At 38.3% G+C, this 20,507-nt stretch overlaps 3 protein-coding genes and 3 pseudogenes across 7 annotated transcripts; 4 read left to right on the top strand and 2 right to left on the bottom strand.

The window, feature by feature from the left end:
- Positions 1-62: 62 nt before the first annotated feature.
- On the top strand, positions 63-918 carry LOC125214969 (putative lipid-binding protein At4g00165 pseudogene; annotated as a pseudogene).
- Positions 919-2,289: 1,371 nt separating this feature from the next.
- LOC125214968 (vesicle-associated membrane protein 711) lies at positions 2,290-5,358 on the top strand. 3 transcript variants are annotated; one of them, XR_016137118.1, is made up of 5 exons: positions 2,290-2,632; positions 3,409-3,599; positions 3,882-4,045; positions 4,432-4,569; positions 4,900-5,358. XR_016137118.1 is itself a non-coding variant. In XM_048116231.2 (4 exons), exons 1-4 carry the CDS (start codon positions 2,416-2,418, stop codon positions 4,517-4,519), a joined length of 660 nt encoding a protein of 219 aa, XP_047972188.2. In that variant the 5' UTR covers positions 2,291-2,415; the 3' UTR covers positions 4,520-4,790. The 3 variants fall into 3 exon arrangements, 1 of the variants encoding a protein (XP_047972188.2); XR_007175192.2 differs by having other exon boundaries at positions 2,291-2,632; positions 4,432-4,710; XM_048116231.2 differs by lacking the exon at positions 4,900-5,358 and having other exon boundaries at positions 2,291-2,632; positions 4,432-4,790.
- Positions 5,359-5,497: 139 nt separating this feature from the next.
- Positions 5,498-6,225, top strand: LOC125214970 (putative lipid-binding protein At4g00165 pseudogene; annotated as a pseudogene).
- A 552-nt stretch (positions 6,226-6,777) lies between these two features.
- Positions 6,778-11,811, top strand: LOC125213210 (PX domain-containing protein EREL2-like). 2 transcript variants are annotated; one of them, XM_048113622.2, is made up of 10 exons: positions 6,778-7,287; positions 7,816-7,926; positions 8,440-8,538; positions 8,696-8,782; positions 9,060-9,168; positions 9,299-10,098; positions 10,337-10,501; positions 10,582-10,824; positions 10,976-11,194; positions 11,325-11,811. In XM_048113622.2, exons 1-10 carry the CDS (start codon positions 7,198-7,200, stop codon positions 11,529-11,531), a joined length of 2,130 nt encoding a protein of 709 aa, XP_047969579.2. In that variant the 5' UTR covers positions 6,778-7,197; the 3' UTR covers positions 11,532-11,811. The 2 variants fall into 2 exon arrangements, with proteins under 2 accessions (XP_047969579.2, XP_047969578.2); XM_048113621.2 differs by having other exon boundaries at positions 6,781-7,287; positions 11,316-11,811.
- Positions 11,812-11,846: 35 nt separating this feature from the next.
- On the bottom strand, positions 11,847-14,862 carry LOC125213211 (protein KINASE OF THE OUTER CHLOROPLAST MEMBRANE 1-like; annotated as a pseudogene). Its single transcript, XR_016136965.1, has 5 exons — positions 14,660-14,862; positions 13,815-14,191; positions 13,629-13,720; positions 13,085-13,558; positions 11,847-12,999 (listed from the first exon to the last, which is right to left on the bottom strand). The product of XR_016136965.1 is annotated as a protein KINASE OF THE OUTER CHLOROPLAST MEMBRANE 1-like (transcript).
- Positions 14,863-15,340: 478 nt separating this feature from the next.
- Positions 15,341-17,574, bottom strand: LOC125215452 (uncharacterized). The gene is made up of 5 exons (XM_048116871.2): positions 17,173-17,574; positions 16,890-16,989; positions 16,545-16,644; positions 15,947-16,038; positions 15,341-15,861 (listed from the first exon to the last, which is right to left on the bottom strand). Exons 1-5 carry the CDS (start codon positions 17,348-17,350, stop codon positions 15,549-15,551), a joined length of 783 nt encoding a protein of 260 aa, XP_047972828.1. The 5' UTR covers positions 17,351-17,574; the 3' UTR covers positions 15,341-15,548.
- Positions 17,575-20,507: the final 2,933 nt, after the last annotated feature.

Consider the following 20,507-nt stretch of genomic DNA (forward strand, 5'->3'; position numbering starts at 1 on the left):
GTCTGTTATTAGTACTATAAGTATTTTGTACCATTTGTGAACTTCTCCACAAGCTTACAAAAATCCCACAAAAATCCCCCCCTCTCTATCTCTCTTCCACTCAATTCCTCTCCAATCACCAACCTCACTTTCCCTTCTATATAACACGGAGATTTGCACTCACCCTTTCTCACACTACTCTCTCTTAACTCTCAACCCTAGTACACCACCATGGCCGCAGCCCGAGCCGTCGTAATCCTCTCATTCCTCCTCCTCATCTCGGCCTCCTTCACCTCCGGGTGTGGCACGTGCAAGCCGCACCCGGCACCCAAGGCGCCCCCGGTGAACCCATTCTGCCCCAGGGACACGTTGAAGCTCGGCGTTTGTGCTGACCTCCTGGGCCTGGTGAATGTGGTGATCGGGGAGCCCCCGTCGGGCGACAAGTGCTGCCCGCTGCTCGAGGGGCTGGCCGACTTGGAGGTGGCGGCATGCCTCTGCACTGCCATCAAGGCGAACGTGCTCGGCATCAACCTAGACGTCCCGGTGGCGCTCAGCGTCTTGCTCAGCGCTTGCCAGAAAACGGTTCCTCCCGGTTTCAAATGTGATTGAATGCAGTGAGAACTGAGAAGTTCATTAAAACTTGAGATTGATTTGTCTTGTGTTCCTCTTCTTTGTTTGTGTGTGCTCTCTCCCTCTCCCTCTCCCTCTCTCTCTCTCTCTCTCTCTCTCTCTCTTTAGGTTTGAATGATTTAATTTCATGCAATAGGCTAGGCAAGAATGTTTGCCTTTAGTGTACTAATAATGCATTGTATTTGTTACCAATCTGCAGTAGTATTATTGTGACGATTTGATGCTGCATGTGTCCAAAATTATGGAATTGCTGGATGTATTTCACATTGTATACACAATTAATCTCAATTCATTCTTTAATTGTTATTATGACTATTGTCTTTTTGTATGGTAGGTTTAAGTTTTAGTCCATACACACGTCTTTGTTTTAACCTCAACGACAACAAATGGTACAGCTCAGAGATTTGCATTTTCTTGAAAAAAAAATCACACTATTTTTTGTGGATTAAAAAATTTAATTTCGAATTACTTGTCACGTTCACATAATTGACTCCCAATTTAAATGGTACAGCCAAATTATACTTTAATCTTGTCTATATAACTAAAAGGTGGTATCAACATTACCAATTATTGGTAGGAGGAAATTAATTTCATTTCATTTGAGGAACTAAAACTAATAGATTTTCAACTTTTATAGACATTGATCAATTTTCTTGAACTTTCAATTTCTCATATATTAAAATTGCTTGCCAGCGAGATATTGGTTCTTCAAAATGAGAGAAAATATTTTGGGATAAAAAATGGAGTAGTAAATAAATAAAGGATAAAAGACAGAAACGGTCAACGATGATGAAGGTGGGGGCCGAAGCTGTCAACGACGATGATGGTACAACTAAAGGCTTGTGAAAGAGCAGTAATCCTAATTTAAAAAAATTTAGAATTTCAAATGTAAGTTGATTTTCTAAATAATTATTATTGTTTATGTATTTATTACTATCACTAGGAGTGTTCGGTTGGCAATATTAAATTTCATGATTAAATATGTATCATGTTTGGTTCATAAGATTAACCCCCTCAACTTAATCCTGTATGGATATTCTCATGATAATTAGTCATAGTCTTCCCTCTCCAACTAAAATAATCTTATAACTTAATCTTAGGTGGATAGTCTCATGATAATTAGTCATGACAACCGAACGCTACCCTAGTATGGTAAGTAAAGCTTGAAAAGAAGTGATGCCACATGCTCGAATTCTGGTGCTAGCTTTGCATCCAAAGTGCATCATCACCAATGTGTGATTTCATCATAACAAGCATTAGAAGGATTTTACAATATTGAACGCTGAGTTTTGTCGGTTTTCGACTCCAATATCAGCTTAAAATCTGAGTTGAATGTAACACTAACACCGGTTACAATTTTAACTACTGGAGTACTTCACTTTTTGGCAAACAAAATGGGCGACTCATAATGAAAGCTAGCAAATATAATGTGTTGGACCAAAATCGAATTACTTCTATGTTTACAATTAAACAACCTTAGTCTAATGTTTAAATGCTTAATTAATAGTGTTAAAAAATTGAATCTATCAAATACTAATATTTTAGACAAAACTGTAATATGATCGTTTGCTCTTAAACAGAAGACTGAAACTAGAGTGAAATATCAAGAATTATCAATAACAAAGAATGTTAAATAAATATATAAAGTGGTGTAATCCTTATTTATTTTCATAGCTTTCATACATAAAATTAAAAAAGGCTTATTCCTTGTAGCGTTTATCTCCGAAATTGTAGGGACGAATCCGTCGTGAATAGCATTTTCTCTTGAATCAGATCAGTCAGAATTGAGGCAGAGAGAGAAAGGGGATGGCGATACTTTACGCGCTGGTGGCGCGTGGCTCGGTTGTGCTGGCGGAATTCAGCGCTACTTCCACCACGGCGAACGCGATCGCGCGTCAAATTCTCGAGAAAATCCCCGGTAACAATGATACCAACGCCTCCTACTCGCAGGATCGCTACATTTTTCACGTCAAGCGCACCGATGGCCTCACCGTCCTTTGTATGGCCGACGACACTGCCGGAAGTACGTTCACCTCTCTCTCTACCTTTTTTGTGTGGAGAATTTGATCGCGTCGTGTTGTTTTTTTTTCGATTGAGCTGGAATTCGTACGTGAATATGATTATGTGTAGGTTTTGTGATTAGTATTTTGAATTTTGATGTGAAATGGTGCCTTTGCTCGTGAGAAATTTGAAATGATGTTTGAACTTGTAGGAGACCTAGGAATTTAAAATGTGATTTCAGATTAGCTTCTTGGGATATCGCAGCTGGATGAATTTTGCTCACTTTTTTTTTACTGATAAGGTACCTTTATGAGGAGTTGCAGCTTATAATTCTGGTTAGCTAGGTTTGATTTGTTACTTTTAATGGTGGAGTAGTTTTTTTAGATTGAGAAAACTTGTGTTTTTCAATTGTGAGGAGAATATTATAAGGTGGTTTGTTTGTTAATGAGGAATCTCCTTATGTGAAGTGATGTTGGAATCCTCTAGGGAAAATGACTGATCATCAATTATTGTTATTATCTTTTGGATGTCGTCCACGGTATATAGAGGCATTTGTATTTATTGGATCAACAGTTTGATTTATCAAAGTTCGGGATTATATCGGACTCGTGGCACCATCGTTTTGCATTCTGTGTTCATGGTTTGTTATTCATGATGTATCAAGACTCATAGGTTGGAGTGATTGAGGGATGCCTTTCATTCTGTGTTGTCCACCCTTCTATGATTTGCCCTTTCTTCAAGTATCATGTCTGTAAGTGCTTAACTCGAAAAGTTTCCTGTTCTTTCAAATCCACACAGGGAGAATTCCTTTTGCATTTCTGGAAGAAATTCATCAGAGATTTGTGCGAACCTATGGTCGAGCTGTATTGTCTGCACAGCCATATGCAATGAATGATGATTTTTCAAGGGTCCTCAGCCAACAAATCGAGTATTTCTCAAGTGATCCTAATGCTGACAGGATAAACCGGCTCAAAGGTGAAATGAGCCAGGTAATTATCTCTTTGCTAACTGTTTGGTCTCTTGGCGTTGCTTCGGTTATATTGCTTCCAAATTCCGTGTGGACTTTCGGCAGTGAGGATGTCACCTTGTTTTTGGCTTAATATGTTTGGAATGAGTGCCTTGAGTTTCTGGCTGTGAAATGCATTGGATTTTTGGCTTGATATGGAATCACAATTATTGTTAACCGTACAGTAGATCCAATTTGAATATTTTGCACTGCTATTTGTCTACTAATAACTTGTAAGTAAACTGTCTATTGTTTGTCGTTGCAGGTTCGGAATGTCATGATTGAGAACATTGATAAAGTTTTGGATAGAGGTGACCGGCTAGAATTATTGGTTGATAAAACTGCCACTATGCAAGGGAACACTTTTCGCTTCAGAAAGCAAGCTCGCCGTTTTAGAAACACTGTATGGTGGAGAAATGTCAAGCTTACGTAAGTTTGAACTTGACATGTACTTGCTTGTAAATTACGGAAAACTCTGGTTAAAATAAAACTTGATTGAACTTAGAGGCAAGAACTTAGAAGAGTACCGTATCTTGAACACTCAGTTTTTACCATTTGCTAGTTTAATTTTTCTCTTTGAGGTGTCAAGCTTACGTAAGTTTGAACTTGACATTTACTTGCTTGTAAATTACGAAACCTCTGGTTAAAATAAAACTTGATTGAACTTAGAGGCAAGAACTTAGAAGTGTACTGTATCTTGAACACTCAGTTTTACCGTTTGCTAGTTAATTTGTACTCCTCTCTTTGAGGGGTACATCTGCATTAGATCGTATTTGTTTCTACTTTCTAAATAAGCGATGCTTGATATTGTGCAGGATTGCATTGATATTCCTTCTCCTGGTAATAATCTATGTCGTTTTGGCTTTTGTTTGCCACGGACCCACTCTTCCGTCTTGCTTGTAATGAGATCTGCTCGTGACATATGGATGCTATTTCTCTTTCTTCTGTTAAGTGTACGCTCAGTTCTTTCACTTCATATCTCCCTGAGATGTCTGAAGAAGTTGTTGGTTTTATACTTTCATTCTTGGTTTGAGATTTAGTCGTGTGTAAAGCTGTCTCTGTAGGGCACCAGCTCTATCTAGATATTGCACAAGGTATTTTCAAGCAAATTCAAAATGGTTGGTTTGTTTTGTAATCGACATTTCTGGATATATAAGTCATGATTTTCAATCAAGTGTTGTTCGTTTGAGACATTATCATTTTTTCCTGGATAAATTTTCTTTGCTAACTACTCAATGAAATTTTTTTGAATTCTAACCACACCGTTGCTTCTGTGCTGTTAGAGCATGCCAGAACTTCCCTCTCCATCTGCTCTGGAAGACAGTCCTGGTACTACCCTGAGGTAATTGCTGTAACTTCACGCCCTAACCCTCGAATGATATTTTCATTGCTGCTTTCACTTCAACGATAAAATGCCAGCTGGCTCGACTATGAAACTGAATCTATGTGCCTTACTGTTGGATCATTGGCCACTCATAGTGGTATCAGATATCCTTCCTAGAGGTAGAATAGATTTTAGACCCCACAAAAACGAGTGAAATAGGTGCATTTCTATACCCTAGCTTTTGGATTCTTTCCATTTGATTGTTACTCTAATCTTGATAGATATAGTTTACACTAGAAATAAAAAACAGTCACATGTTGCTGAATCATTGGTCCAGATTTGCCTTTAGCATGTGTTTTCCAGATTGAGGGGCCCTTCATGTCTTAACCAAAACATAACATCCCATGCTTAATAGTATTGTACATTTCATCATTAGCATAATATTTGCCAAAATTGTCCTAAATTAGTATTTATGATTCTGCTAAATACTAGTAATATATTCTGTACCATTTGGTGAACTTCTGCACAAGCTTACAAAAATCCAACTTGATTGTATTCCCCCTCTCTCTATCTCTCTTCCACTCAATTCCTCTCCAATCACCAGCCTCACTTCCCCTTCTATATAACAAGGAGATTTCCACTCACCCCTTCTCACACTACTCTCTCTCAAGTCCCAACCCTAGTTCACCACCATGGCCGCTGCCCGAGCCGTCGTAATCCTCTCATTCCTCCTCCTCTCTGCCGCCTTCACCTCCGGGTGCGGCACGTGCAAGCCGAACCCAGCTCCCAAGGTGCCCCCGCCGAACCCGTTCTGCCCCCGGGACACGTTGAAGCTCGGCGTCTGCGCCGACCTCCTCGGCCTGGTGAATGCGGTGGTCGGGTCGCCCCCTTCGGGCGACAAGTGCTGCCCGCTGCTCGAGGGGCTGGCCGACTTGGAGGTGGCGGCGTGCCTCTGCACGGCCATCAAGGCGAACGTGCTCGGCATCAACCTGGACATCCCGGTGGCGCTCAGCGTCTTGCTCAGCGCTTGCCAGAAAACGGTCCCTCCCGGTTTCAAATGTGTTTGAATGCAGTGAAAACTTAGAAGTTCAATAAACTTGAGATTGATTTGTATTTGTATTTGTGTTGTGTTCCTCTTCTTAATTTGTGTGTGTTCTCTCTCTTTCTCTGTAGGTTTGAATGATTTAATTTCATGCAATAGACTAGGCAAGAATGTTTGCCTGTAGTCTAATAATGTATCATTGTATTTGTGATCATCTGCAGTAATATTTATCATTTACTGTTATTCTTGTGACGATTTGATGCTTTATTTCGCATTATATACACAATTCGTCTCACTTTAATTTTATTATTATTGGTATTGTCTTTTTGTATTGGAGATTCGAGTTATAGTCCATACACACATGTCTTGGTTTTTAACCTTATAACGACAACAAATGTACAACACAGAATTTTGCATTTTCTTGAAAAACAACAATCACAACATTCACATTCACATATAAATTTTGTGGATTAAAAGAAAGTCATTTTGAATTTCTTGTCACATCGTGTAAGGTCTCAGTTGATATTTACTACCTCTGGCCTTTAATTTTGTCTATATTCCAAAAAGAAAATAAATTAAAATTGACAATTATTAAGAGGAGGAAATTGATCATATTTTATTTGGGGAATTAAAACTAAGATTTTAACTATTACAGTCATTAATCATTTTCCTCGAAAATTTCCAATTTTTCATATTAAAACCAGGATTAGATTTTTAGTTTGCTGCCAATTTGTAATTGCCAGCGACGAAATTGAGTAATCTTGAAGAGAGAGCATATATTTTGGGATTGAAAAAAGAAAAGAAAAGACAAAATAAATATCAAAACAATCGATTCTCTGATTCTCTCATGTGACTCCAATCCAGTACCGTCCGATGCGGTGGATCACGCTTTGAAGAAACGTGTTTAGATCGGAAGAAAAGAAAAAGACAAAAATGGTGGAGAAAATCGAAGCAGCGCACCACCTGCGCTTTGTAGCCAACTCCCACTTTCTCCTCTAATCCTGCCGCCTGGGGCTATCGTGCGCCCTCTGATCTCAATTTCTCAAAACCCTAATTGCACCCAAATTCCAAATTCGTTTTGATGCCCTATTAATCGGGGTGGCCTTGAGATTGCTGCTGGGTTTTAGTGACTTAGTTACATTGTAGTGATTAAAATATCCAAGTGATCGATCGAATTACGGCTGTGTGAAGTGATCGGATTCCAGACTTGTGGAGATGCAGCGGCCGAGTCCACCGAAGCATCGCCACGATGGGACTTCGCCCTTGCCGCTGGGAATGGATTGGAGCCCTCCGCCTCGAGTTTGGGTATTGTCTTGTTCCTTAATTTTATGGATTTCGATGAATTTACTGGAATTTGAATTCGCTTACATGGATGCTTTGATCGATTTCGATAGCTGTCGGTTTGATTTATTTTTAGCGAATTAAGTCGTGTGATCAGCTCGTTAGGTACACTAATCATGAGTGAGAGAGATCAGATTGTTTTCTGTAAGCATTGCTTATTTCGATAGTGTTAAGCTTAGTACTAAAATTGGTTAAATAGTTTAAATTAGTTAAAATTATGTTGTAAATTTGTAATCCTAAGAGAGAAATTCTTTGCTTGTAGCTTAAGATGTGGTTTAAGAGGAAGTTTGTTTCTAAGCAAAAGTATTAACTTTCTGCTATGAATTTTGCTATAACTGGTAGTTTCCTGAAATGCTGATGTGTACATAAGCCTTGGTGGCTAGTGCTATGTTTAGTTTGATTTTAGACTTTTAGTTGATAAACCATATTCCTTTTCATTGCTTAGACAAGACTCTTGTTACTTAGAAAGGGCAATGTTAATGTACTTTGCAGGCAGGGAGAGAAAGTGTTTGGCCTCATGATCCTCGGACAGGATGGAGTTACTGCATCACTCTACCTTCATGGATTGTACTTGCAAAGTCGAGAGATTCTGACCCGACAGTGGTATTGATCTAATGTTTCTTTGTATGTTCATTACGTGATATGATTTACAAACTGTACTCAGTTATGATTATGCGAAATTTGAATATTAGTTAAAAAAAATTGTTTCACTTCCATCAAGTTGATGTAGACCATGCCCTTGCTTTAAAACTTTTTATGTTTTTCTGCGATGAACTGGTCAGTTTCTCCCAGCAACTGGTTGGTGGTGCGAAAGCTTGGTCTTATGCTGTCAAGCCAATATATTAAATATCTATGCAAGTTATGGCAAGAAAGTTGATGAAAAATTTGTTACATTTAGTACATTCTTACAATATATCACCTTTTTTCTATTGTGATTGTCCCCTCTTTTTCCTACACATATGTGAAAGGATTAATCTCTCCTCCTCCTTTGATTACCATTGATATCCAGTGCCAGTCCAGGTCCACTTTTTGGTGAATGTTATGTTCCTTGGGACCTTTTCTCGTATTGGTTTTTAACTTGCTAGTGGTTCCAGAATTAACAATTGGAAGGTGCAGTTTTACAGGGTTCAGGTTGGCATACAGTCACCAGAGGGGATTACAACCACAAGAACTGTATTGAGGAGATTCAACGATTTCCTAAAATTACATGCTGCTGTAAGCTCAAATATTTAGATAGGGTTGTGGCATCACATACTTAAACTTGTATGAAGAATATGTCTTGCTATTTGTTTCCCTGACTGAGCATTTGCATGTTTCTGTGATAAAGTTGTAATATATTGATTCTGGTATTGTTTTCAACTTTCTCTTGTAGCTCAAAAGAGCCTTTCCTCAGAAAAGCATTCCACCAAGTCCACCGAAGGGGCTCTTGCGGATGAAAACAAGGGCAATGCTGGAAGCGGTAAAGATTGTTTATGGCTTGGATTATTATAGTCATAAGTTAGCATTGCAAAAACTTTTCTTTTTGGAAGGGGTGGGATGAGTCTTGCACATTTTTATGATTGCTCTTGAGGCCTTATTGTTATATATCTAAATCCTAAGCTTATCTCTAAAACAACATAAATATAAGTTCTAGGATGGAGATTGTAGATATCTTATCGAGACTGGAGCTCTTGTTTGTATTCTACTCTACTTTCAATTAACTGTTAAGATTATTAGAGGCTTCTGTTTTATTTCAGAGAAGGAGTTCTTTGGAGGAATGGATGGCAAACTTACTTTCAGATATTGATTTGTCAAGAAGCATTGTCGTCGCATCCTTTCTTGAACTGGAAGCTGCTGCTAGGTCATGTGAGTATGCTGTAATTTGATATTTCTATGCTAGTAATTTTCTTTACATCAATTTTTGTTTAATCTATGGGGTCTGGATCTCCATACTAGAGCTACTTATAAATTCTGTAACGTTACATTTTTTCTCCAGCATTCCAAGAAGAGGGCCTGCAGAGTCCCTCCGATTCACATAATTCTGTAACTACGACAGACTCATCTCATCATGTTCACCCAAATTCAAGCATGTTGGCAGCAGGTACTTCATCCGTGGCATCAGATTATGGCAGTGATACAGCCTATGAGATATCTGATATTGGTTCACATAGCCTTGGAAGGGACAACAACTCAGAAGTTGGGACTGAGGATCTATCATTTTATGATGATGCCGCGAGTACAGTGGATAAATTTGTCAAGTATGGCATGTCAAACATTGACGAGGGCTTGTCAATGGGGAATGCTATTCTAGAGAAGCTCGAGAACTTTCCTAAACATAAGCTGCATGCCAGAGAAAATCATAATTCAGAGCAGAACCTGAGTAATGGAGGTTCTTTGAAAGCCTCTCATCACGAAGAAGATATGTCAGAGCATCTGGCTGAAAATAGTTCATTGGTTCATCATGGCCGAAAGCTGTCGTCTGATAGCATTGGAAGCGACAGGAGCTCTTTAAGAGGCAGTGAGTCATCAAGTTTAGCATTTCCAAATTCAAATGGACATGGGGCTTTTGATTTTGGGAGTGCGGCTGAGGTTGGACGAACCACTGGAACTGTTGGAAACTCTGATTATCATCTCCCAGATGATATACACCTGTTGGTCCCAGTGGATCAGCGCCAGAAGATGAATAGAGTACTTATGACAATGCAGCGGAGGTTGATTACTGCCAAGACTGATATGGAGGATCTTATATCGAGATTGAATCAAGAAATTGCCGTGAAGGACTATCTTGCAACAAAGGTATCTGAATGCTGACAGTTTGAACCCATATTATATTTTGGCTTCAGATCTGTTGAGGAAAGGTTACAAATGTCTATTGGTAACACTGTTTTACAATTTGAGTCCTAGTTGTTATCTTTGGTATTCGGTATTAGACTCAAACATGAAAAAATAATTCTGACTGAGTGAAATTAGCATTAGTGATACATCTTTTTTTCCTGCTAAACTTCAATATTCATGAGTTCTCATTTATACACAGGTGAAGGATTTGGAAGTGGAGCTTGAAACTACTAAACAAAAAAGTAAAGAAAATCTTGAGCAGGCTATACTAATTGAAAGAGAACGAGTTACTCAAATGCAGTGGGATATGGAAGAACTTAGGCGGAGGTCTATGGAACTAGAACTAAAGTTGAATCAGCAACAGGTTCTGTACCCTGTTCATTGACTTCACTGTTTTAGTTTATGTAAGCTTGAACGATCTATAATGACAAAAGCCTATTCCAGGATCAGAGCACAGATGCTCAGCCTTCTGTTTCACCAGGCAATCAGCAGACGGATACGTTGCGCCAGGAGTTGGACTCTTCAAAACAGCAGTTTGAGGATTTGTTGAAGCGACATCAAGAGCTGGAAGTAAAATCAAAAGCTGATATTAAAGTTCTCGTCAAGGAAGTAAGATCATTAAGAAGTTCCCAATCAGAATTAACGCAACAGCTCAAGCAGTCTCTCAGAGAAAAATCTGAAATGGAGGTATACTTAGTTGGACTACTATATTGACTTGTAATATCCAACACAATTATCATCTCTCAGTCACTCTGCCTACATAATGCGAATTCGGACAAACTTTGTTAATCAAGATGTTGATCTTCTGTTACTTTATGAACTGCTTCTGGATTCACAGGAACTTCTTCAGGAAGAAAGAGAGAGAAATGAGCAGGTGAGATCCTCTTGGAGGAAGTTGCTAGACAGATGCAAGATTCTTCAGGATCAGCTTCAGGAGTGCAATATCGACAATTTAACAAGCACGAAAGGTGACACAGCTGACAGCCTCCCGTCATTATTGGATCAGTTGGATTTTGTTGGCACATCCGAAAACCAGATAGACCTTCTCATTGCTGAGGTACACTCCTAGCTTTTGGTTCATATCAATAATTGATCACTATTTTCAAAATATCGATTTTTAGTTCAACTTATGTATCCTTGTGGTGATGATGGGAGTTTCATCTTCTAAATGTTATCAGTTTGAGCAGTTATTAGCTGAGGATGGTGACAAGCACACAACTTCCATAGACGAGGAATCGAGGCAGACACTAACGAGTCTCCTAGCCGATAATGGTGCGTTGAGAAAGCAGGTGAACTCCCTTATAGTGAACAGCCTCAAGATGAGGAAATCTAAGGAGAAAGGCGAAACATCAGATGTAAATGTAGGAAGTGAGGTCCAACATAGCAGCAGCTAACTCTTGGACATGTAAATTCAGAAATGCCAATTATGTGTAGAGTTGGATATATACGACATGGGGAGTTATCCATGTTTGCGGTTTTACCAGCAGGAACGCGTTGGTGTCGATTTTTTTGGTCTCTCGCGGTGCTGTATGCAACAGTGTACATATATATTGAAAGTCCGATTTGTATACATAATTCAGAGTTGAGAAAAACATGTGGAATTCGCTAGTTTTTGTTGGATAATTGGTCACTTGCTGCGCTTTTGTATTCTATAATTGTGTGATTTGGTCTTCATATTTTTAAGAATTTTTTAAATTTCAAACTCTAAATAAGGAAAAGCAAATACTCCTGTTTACCAGCCAGCCAATATTGCACAATAATATAGAGGCTTTACATTAAAGAAAGATATAAATAAGGAGAGAAAAGCCATAAATCTATTTACACAAACAAAGTCGAGTTTCCTATATTTTGATATTTCATTTAAGAAAATTGATGTACATCTACTAGCACTACTATGCAGATTTCCCAGTTGTTTTTTGGTAAAGAAACCATCACCTGAGCATGTTAGCCACCTTCGGCGGCTGCCACGCCGCGTTCCCGTCTCTGGCGCCACCTCTTTTCCGAACATCGTTTTGGTACAGACGATGACTCTTTCCCTTCAATCTCCCTCTCCCCACTTTCTTCCCAACAAACAGTCCCATTTTTATGGCAGTTACAACCCCCAAAGCAATCAACAGTGGCCTCACAGCCCAGTGGAAGTCCTCTAGATGCTGATACTTCTTCACCAAGCCAGGTGAAGTCTCGAACGAGACAAGCTCGACTTCAGCTGGATCGGCGAGGAAACTCACGTCCTCGCTCCCCATGCTCAGCTGGCCGGGGAACTTGACAACGAGGCACCCGTTTGGCAGCACTTGACAAATCCGGCCAGTGGCCCAATCACCCCCTCTTCCACGAGGCCAGTCGAACCGCGGGCTGAAGACGCTCGACTTGAGCTTCACGAACTGCCCTGCACAGTAAGGCTTAGCCATCTCAAACTGTGAATACATGCCCTTCCATAGGGACTCCAGTCCTATAAACGCAACAGCTACACTTCCATCGCGGTGTACTGAGTGGAGGACGCCAATGGGCGAGTGCTTCTTCTCTTCATTCTTCAGGCGAACCCAGTCGCCTGCAGCCAAGCCGAACGTGACTCGTTCCAATGTGGAAACATGAACTCGTAGTGGATCATGAACTCCATGCACCCTCACTAGAACATATCCATCTTGATCTGTATCCCGTTCTAGACCCACCACAGACCCCTCGGGCACATCCATATTTTTGACACTGCACGTGTTAGTTTTCCTAGACCGGACCACATCCCCGACTTGCAGGTGATCCTTAGCAAGGAACCACTCTGTATACCCACCGCCACCGGGTTTGTCTCTGATCATTCTACTTCCGAGACCTGTCCAGCTTCCGTCTTGACAAACTGCACTCTGCGAACTGCAAATTCGTCGCATAAAAAGTTCAGTGGAACACAATTGTATCTGAAACATAAAACTTGCATCAAGGATCAAGAAAATGATACCTCTTGAAAGCATGTAAAATATCTGCCATCACGGGGCGGCTCCTAAAATCGTACTCAAAACATCCGATAATAACATTCTAAACTGCAGGGGGGAGGCCGCTGGGAATATGAGGTTTTTCTTGCTTTGTTACAACTAACTTGTATATCTCCTCAACCGATTTACCACTCCATGGCTGTATCCCGGTTAGCATCTCTAATATGCTGCAACCAAATCCCCACGAATCAATCTCAACAGATATAGGACCTCTCACTTCTGGCTGCCATTGCTCGGGAGCCATATACGTTGGACTCCCAAGTCTTTGATCCATGTGTGTACTAGGCAATGGGATTCCTAACAACACGTAAGGGATACCAATATCCCCAATAATTGCCCCGTCGTTTCTATTCAACAGGAAATTATAAGGTTTGAGGTTGAGAATAAGTATCCCTTTTGCATGGAGGTCCATTATTCCCTGAGCTAGATCCACTCCATACCTGTAATCATCACAGTCAAAGTAAGTACTCACAAATGAACCCAAATCCCGAAACCAACATCAAACATCACCTAAGAACATCTCCAAGCGACAGTTTCCCCCCATTGAGACGAGCCATTTTGTCCCCGACTGAGCCCTCATAGAATTGCATAACAATGCATATCTACAAGAACAAGGCAATATAACACTTCAGATTTCTACATTCATTTCCACTAGGAATTCGAGCAATGCAACAAAAGGCCAATCAGAAAACTCACTCTCTTATTGATAACCGAAAGCCCGTAGAGCAAACAAACCGTATCTAACCCCTGACACTTAAAAATCAAATCACCCAGTCTATTCAAGACATCCCTAATATTTTCCTCTTTCACCGGGTGCAACATTTTCACAGCAACCTCATGATACTCGTCATGGTCCTGAGACGAACGGTGATGTATGGCTAACCAAACATCACCAAACGCCCCTCTCCCAATCCGGTGCCTGAGCTTAATCGTCGTTGGATCAATCCACGGGGTCATCCGGTGAGATGATGCACCTAAGGTGGTGCTAACAACATCACCAGACACTCCATCAACCATCACAAAATCAAACGAAGGCGCAGGCCGATTTGCAACAGCTTGTCCTGCCATTTTCCCTAAATGATCCTATAACAAAGTTATTCACAGAGACCATTCAGCCACAAAATGTGCATAAAATTACCATCATTCCACAAGATAATTCATACAATGCTTTCATAACCTACCACAAAATCCATCAGTTTCTGAAAAAAGAAAATCTACCAGATGCTAAAAACAAACATCCCCAAATTCTCAATCCAAAATTCCTATCCCGCCAGAAAAAACATCATAATCACTAATCACACTCTTTTCATATCAGGAAACGCCAAAAATCCAATGCTCGACACGAACAAATTCTCCAATCATAGTTTTTTTTCCACACAGAAATTATGTTCATAAATATACAATCACTATCCAACAACATACAAAAACAAAACGTATAAACAGATTTTCATTCCTCAGCCAAATCAGCTCAGCAAAGTTACTACTACAAAAAAAACACACAAAAATCACACAAATTCGTAAGCAAAAAACAGAAAACTTACTGATCAATAGCAGAGATGAAGAAAAATATCGATTGAGGAAGAAGCAAACACAGCAATCTCGACGAATTAAATTATGTATGAGTATTGATGGATCATTTCATAGCTGCGGTTACGAGCTATGAGAGAGTAATAAAGAGTGACGAAATTGAAACAGAACTAAATAGAGAGAGAGAGAGAGAGAAGAGTCATCTCAACTGTAACGATGTAATGCCACCGTTGTTTGCGCTTTCAATATTTTAATCACCCGCTTTTATTCTTTTATTCCAAAAAATTAATTTATTTTTTTAGTGTAAATCATCAAATTTCAAGTTATTCAATATAAATATTAATATTCGATCCTTTTATATTATTCTAGATTTGATTATTTTCTATTATTATTAGTATTAATCTACTCATGATTCATAATATTCGTGTAGTTTTGTGGAGTTAGTTGCACATTTAAATAGTGAAGAATAGTACAAAAGCAAGCATGATTTCTCCCTTCATTCATTATAAATAAAGTTAGCTAATTTGTTCTTACTACTATTGCCTAATTATTCATTTATTTGTCGCGTTTGCAATATAGAAATAATTTTATAAAATCATTAGCACAATATGATTCCTCAATACATTGACTGCTGAAATATAAACTAGTAGTACTACCAGTTAGCTCCAAATAAAACAGATTATATCTCAAACAAATCAACCAAAATCGAAATGCATTTCTCAATAAATTCTTATTCAACAGAGACAGTTCCATTCTTCAACACACGATTCGCTAAATCCACAAAACTTTCCTAAAATCATAATCTCATTAACATGTGTAACAAAGATGAATAAGGAAGCATCAACCATATTATTTCTGCAACTGATTACTTGTGCTTCAATACCTTTAAAACAAAAGGAGTTTTCACTTGATTTTCCAACTCAACCTACGGGAGTCGTTCTTTCTGCCCGAACGTCTCAAGCAATTCTTGAAACTTCCCAGCACGTTGCGTGAAGATCTAGAAGAGCAGCCTCTCTCTGCAAGCCTCATCCGGGAGTTGGAGCTCGAGCTACTGAACTTGCGATATGGAAACCACCCTTTTATTAAGTGACTTAGCCGGTGATCGCGTTTTGTCCCAACGTCATCTCTTAAATCCCAATGAGCATCTTCCTTAGACTCCTCTGATATCTCTTCATGAATGCTGTCTTCTTTCTCTACATTTCTGTGTTCAACCTTTCTGTAAATTGAATTGATATAGTTATATAAGTCGATTTTTAAACCACTATTCTTGGCTTCAAAATCACTGTTTCTCAACAACTTACTTGTGGGATTCATCATCATCACTAGTGTATGCTGCCTTTGATTTTATCTTTATGAAATTATTGGTACTCGAAGCACGATGAATGAACTGCAGCTGAAAGTGCAGACAAAAATGAAATTTGCCAAGCATAAGACAAAGTGAAACATCAAATTTTCACTACAAAATGTGACCAAAATAGAGATAGTCACTTCTTCCTTTTCAAAACCCTGAAACTTCACTGTTTTCTCAAAGCCCACCATTCCTTTCGAAGACCTAGGATGTTCTCTCTCACTACCACAATCAAGCCGAAAGGGGACACAGTCATATGGAGTTCACTTTTGGTTCTCTCTTATGTAGGGATAATTTCTAGTACTAAACGAACTGCAAGATCTTTCGTTTGCTCAATACAACATGAACTAGCTATCTATCTTCAGAAATCTTGAACTTCATATAGAGTTTACTTTATGTAAGGCTAATTACTAGTACTAAACCACCTGCAAGATCTTTCATTTGCATAACACGACAAGAATCTCTCTATCTTTTAAAATATTGGACTCCTTTTAAATACCTAAAACGTCTACGCAGAGGCAACAGTCACCCGATACAAAACATGAACTAACCTGATCACCATCCTTTATGCCAACCATGCTGATATAATCTCGGTCATTCAACAACATCTCGCCTTCGTGACTAAGGCAAAACTGTCCCCATACATGTTCCCTGCATAAAAGTTCAAATTATGATCTTAGCTACACCAGTTCATGTTGAAGAAGTTAAGGTCCAACAAACACACTGTTAAAGCCCAAAGAAATTCAATTTAGCATTCCATTCATCAAATATCTTGAAGACATAAGAGTGCCATAGAATTAAATAAGCAACAATGCCACTAGAGCTAAACAGACATCAATAGCAATGCAAATCACCAGCTGCTAACAGAAGATATTTTGAAGGTAAAAACTCATTACCATGAAACCCTGTCAGGCCCCTCCTTTGGCAGATGATCAAAAGCCGATTCGACAGCCCGCTTCAGCTCCCCAACGGTTCCCATCTTACTCACCTCAACTCCTTCACAACAAAAAAATTCCACAAACTTCATTAAATTCTCATTCAGCACTATCACAAACACCCAATCTACATTCTCACACACTCAAATCAATCAAAGGCAAACATCAATTTCCACAAAACCTAACAAAACACAGATAACCACTCGAACAGATCCACATCCACAAAATCAAATTAAAAACCTACCAAAAGTGGATCCGTCCAATTTGAGAACCGTGATTCGGAGGGGCGGCTGCTGAAGCCTGTTGTAGGACGAAGCGCTCCGCCTCGGGCCGCCGACATACGCCGTTGGGGGAAACAAGCGCACAATCGATCCATTCGAGAATCGAGGCTTGTAGCGATCGATCTCCACAATCTGCATCATCGCGGAATGCCGCAAAATCGGGAACGAAGAAATCGAGTATCGTCGATCATGAGGCCTCCATTTATACGTCTCCTCGTCGCGGATCTCGAAATTGTGATGGTTGTTAGCAGATTCGGAGGTAGGGTATGGCTTGTGTCGAGAGAGATTCGATTGGAATGAAATCGAATTTGCGCATTCGCTCTTCTTTTCGTTTTCCCCTTTCGCTTTTTCTCTCTCTGCGAAGAATGAATGACAGTTAATACAGTTAATACCCGCCTTTTCCATTTCTTATTTGGGCCTTATTTTGAAGCCCAATTAAATATTTTCAGCCCAAATAAAGGCCCGTTAAAAGTTTTTTATTGGGCCTATACCAACAAATTATCCCTTTTACTTTTGGATATTGGGCTGATAATATCATACTCCCTCCAATTCTTCAAAGTTGAGGCGGAACTTTTCGGCACGGAGTTTTAAAAATGAATGTTGGGTGTGTTAAATAAATAGATAAAAAAGTAAGAGAGAGGAAAAGACAGAGAGAATAAAGTATAAAGTGAATAAAGTAGAGAGAATAAGAGAGAGAAAAAAGTTACCATATATGGAAATGACTCAACTATGAAGAAACTTTTCGAAATGGAAAAATGACTCAACTATGAAAAAACGGAGGGGGTAGCTGATAGGCCCATGTGAATAAATGGAGAAACATTATTTATCTTGAAAAAAATTGTTTTACAAATGCTTATGTTGTTAAATTAGGACTGAATGTGTGTTGTGATTATGCAAAATTTTAAATTTTTATCTCATATTTAACAAAAGTGACAATATTTGCAATCCGAGTGATCAAATCATGCCAAATTGAATAGTAATTAAATTCGGTTCAGATTTTTCGGATTTCTTTTTCTTTGAGAATTCGAATTTTCGATTCAATTTGGATTGATTTTTAGAAACGGAAAAAATCTTATAATCCGAGTTACTGATATGTAATAGTTACAAAATTTTATTTCTCATTTTTGGATTTTTTTTGGGTAGGTTATTAGTTATAAAAAAATTGGATATTTTGAATCAGATCGGATTTATATTATCTCAAAATTCGAATTCGGTATAATTCCGACCGAAAATTCAAATGCTCGCCCCTGTCCGGACTCGTCCTTTCCTTCAGTTGTCGAACCAATTTTGACGGCTCGCGTATCTCAATGTCATACAATAAACATCGTACAATTTTCATATTGTATATCTCAAATTACTATTCTTAGAACACACACTATTGTCGTATTAAAAGTATGTAAAATAAAAGTATGATATGTCTCGATCGAAAGCCATGGTCATGAAAGGAACAAGAGGAAAGAAAAGGCCTTTAGTACATGAACCTTGAGGAACACACACATGCCTACGTACTACACAATTAGTGCATAAAGACAAGTAATCTTTGAGTCCACATCATCTCTCACTTTAAGAATGTATTGATGAGCAACTATTTTGGTTCATGAACCTTATCTTACTTTGATTAAAAGATCAAAATCACAAGATAATTGTTATTATGATTTATGAATGACAACATATTCATTTCTTTTGGAAGATAATAGTAATTTAAATCATGAAATTTGTTCGAATTCTAGTCAGTCTTGTATGTGTGTAGAAAACGTCTTATGCTAATGCTCAAGTGAACATTATAAATCTTTCCTAGCAGAGGATTTAAGGAAAAAAAAGGTGAACAGCTTAATTAAATGGGGAAAAAGGAAGAAAAAAAATAATCCACTTTTTTAGTGAAACGATAATAAAGATCCCGTTTTGTACATAGATAATCAGAAGCAAAAGGAGACCAGATCACTAATTGTATGCCGACACTAAATATGAGACTCGATGGGTGAAAGAAAATTCTTAACACCAAAATATCTAACTTGTATATAGGACCAAGTTGGTTTTCAAAATCATACGAATTTTGATGATAAAATCCATCAATAATTCAAAAATGTAAACATATGTGTGTCTTGCAAGAAGATGATAACTAATTTGAATATGGCCACATTCATTACATCAACTTGTAATTTCTAGGATTATAGGGACCTCCCAAACCCTATCCATGTCTATGAATAGACAACATCACTTGGACCCTTTTATTTGGATAGTTGCTCAAATTATTAAATGTATGTTGTACATACTCTAATATATTTCAAAATTGTGGACATATAAAACTAAGCTTCAAAAGTTTCTTTAAAATTTGTTAAATTCATCAAGGTAGTTAGTGCAAAAAAAAAATGTTAATTTAAGATCTCCCAATGAACCTATTTTATAGTTCATCTTTTCCGGTCAAGTTCTTCGTTCTATCTTTCTTTTAGCAATTTCAATAAGTTTATATAAAGAAAATAAGGATGTATTTTTAATACGATCAATCATGGTTTTTCATTTAACCTTTGATGACTCAAACCACTGACCTAATAGATAAAGGAGAAACGTTTTACCAACTAAATTGCAGTTTACTGTGAAAATAAATAAGGTTGAAGCCCCTATCCTCGCATGCAGGTGCATGTTCATCGTACTACAATATAGCCACATCACTAGTTCAAATCGCAAGAAAAATCTTTTAAAGATCTCGAATTTACAATTTAGAAAATTCAACTTTTTCAACCAGGGTTTTTTTTGAGAATTTTTTTACACGTTGGCCCTTATGTACGTGCAATATATTGATTAGAGTATGGATTAGACTAAACCTAGAATATGTGGGATCAATATGTTTTGTATGTATATGTGCATGTAATTTTGGGCAATTGCGACTACTATGTTGTTCTGCCACCACGTGATCACTTTAATTGCTAATTTTGAAATTTTATACTGTAATTGAATTATTCTAATGATTGCGAATGCTTTAATAAATCTCGAGTTGAAGTGCTAAGCTATATATATAGATAATACTCCCACCGTCCCAAGGAAGATGACTCATTTCTTAGGCGGCACAAGATTTTATGCAAATTTATTTTGTGTGTTGAGAGGAGAGAGTAAAGTAAGAGAGAGGGAATAAAGTAGAGATAAAGATGTTTCCATTTTAAGTAATAGGTCATCTTAGTTGAGACAAACTAAAAAAGAAAGTGGGTCATCTTCAATGGGACGGAGGGAATAGTAATACTACTAGTTTATTTAAACAATGGAGTACGTGTATGATTATAGAAAACATTAAAAGCATATATAA

Source organism: Salvia hispanica, chromosome 3 (genome assembly GCF_029641045.1).
Source record: "Salvia hispanica isolate PSC_SH4W2 chromosome 3, Shi_PSC_v1, whole genome shotgun sequence".
NCBI lineage: Eukaryota > Viridiplantae > Streptophyta > Magnoliopsida > Lamiales > Lamiaceae > Salvia > Salvia hispanica.

Excerpts from the sequence above, each read along its gene's own strand:
- LOC125213210 (XM_048113621.2), top strand. The coding sequence starts at position 7,198 with ATGCAGCGGCCGAGTCCACCGAAGCATCGCCACGATGGGACTTCGCCC. Across the intron at positions 8,783-9,059 it reads CAAGGGCAATGCTGGAAGCG|AGAAGGAGTTCTTTGGAGGA; the intron begins GTAAAGATTGTT and ends GTTTTATTTCAG. Across the intron at positions 10,502-10,581 it reads TAAAGTTGAATCAGCAACAG|GATCAGAGCACAGATGCTCA; the intron begins GTTCTGTACCCT and ends AGCCTATTCCAG.
- LOC125215452 (XM_048116871.2), bottom strand. The coding sequence starts at position 17,350 with ATGATGCAGATTGTGGAGATCGATCGCTACAAGCCTCGATTCTCGAAT. Across the intron at positions 16,039-16,544 it reads GCATAAAGGATGGTGATCAG|CTGCAGTTCATTCATCGTGC; the intron begins GTTAGTTCATGT and ends CTGCACTTTCAG. Across the intron at positions 15,862-15,946 it reads GATGATGATGAATCCCACAA|AAAGGTTGAACACAGAAATG; the intron begins GTAAGTTGTTGA and ends TTCAATTTACAG.
- LOC125214968 (XM_048116231.2), top strand. The coding sequence starts at position 2,416 with ATGGCGATACTTTACGCGCTGGTGGCGCGTGGCTCGGTTGTGCTGGCG. Across the intron at positions 3,600-3,881 it reads TCAAAGGTGAAATGAGCCAG|GTTCGGAATGTCATGATTGA; the intron begins GTAATTATCTCT and ends TTGTCGTTGCAG. Across the intron at positions 4,046-4,431 it reads TGGAGAAATGTCAAGCTTAC|GATTGCATTGATATTCCTTC; the intron begins GTAAGTTTGAAC and ends GATATTGTGCAG.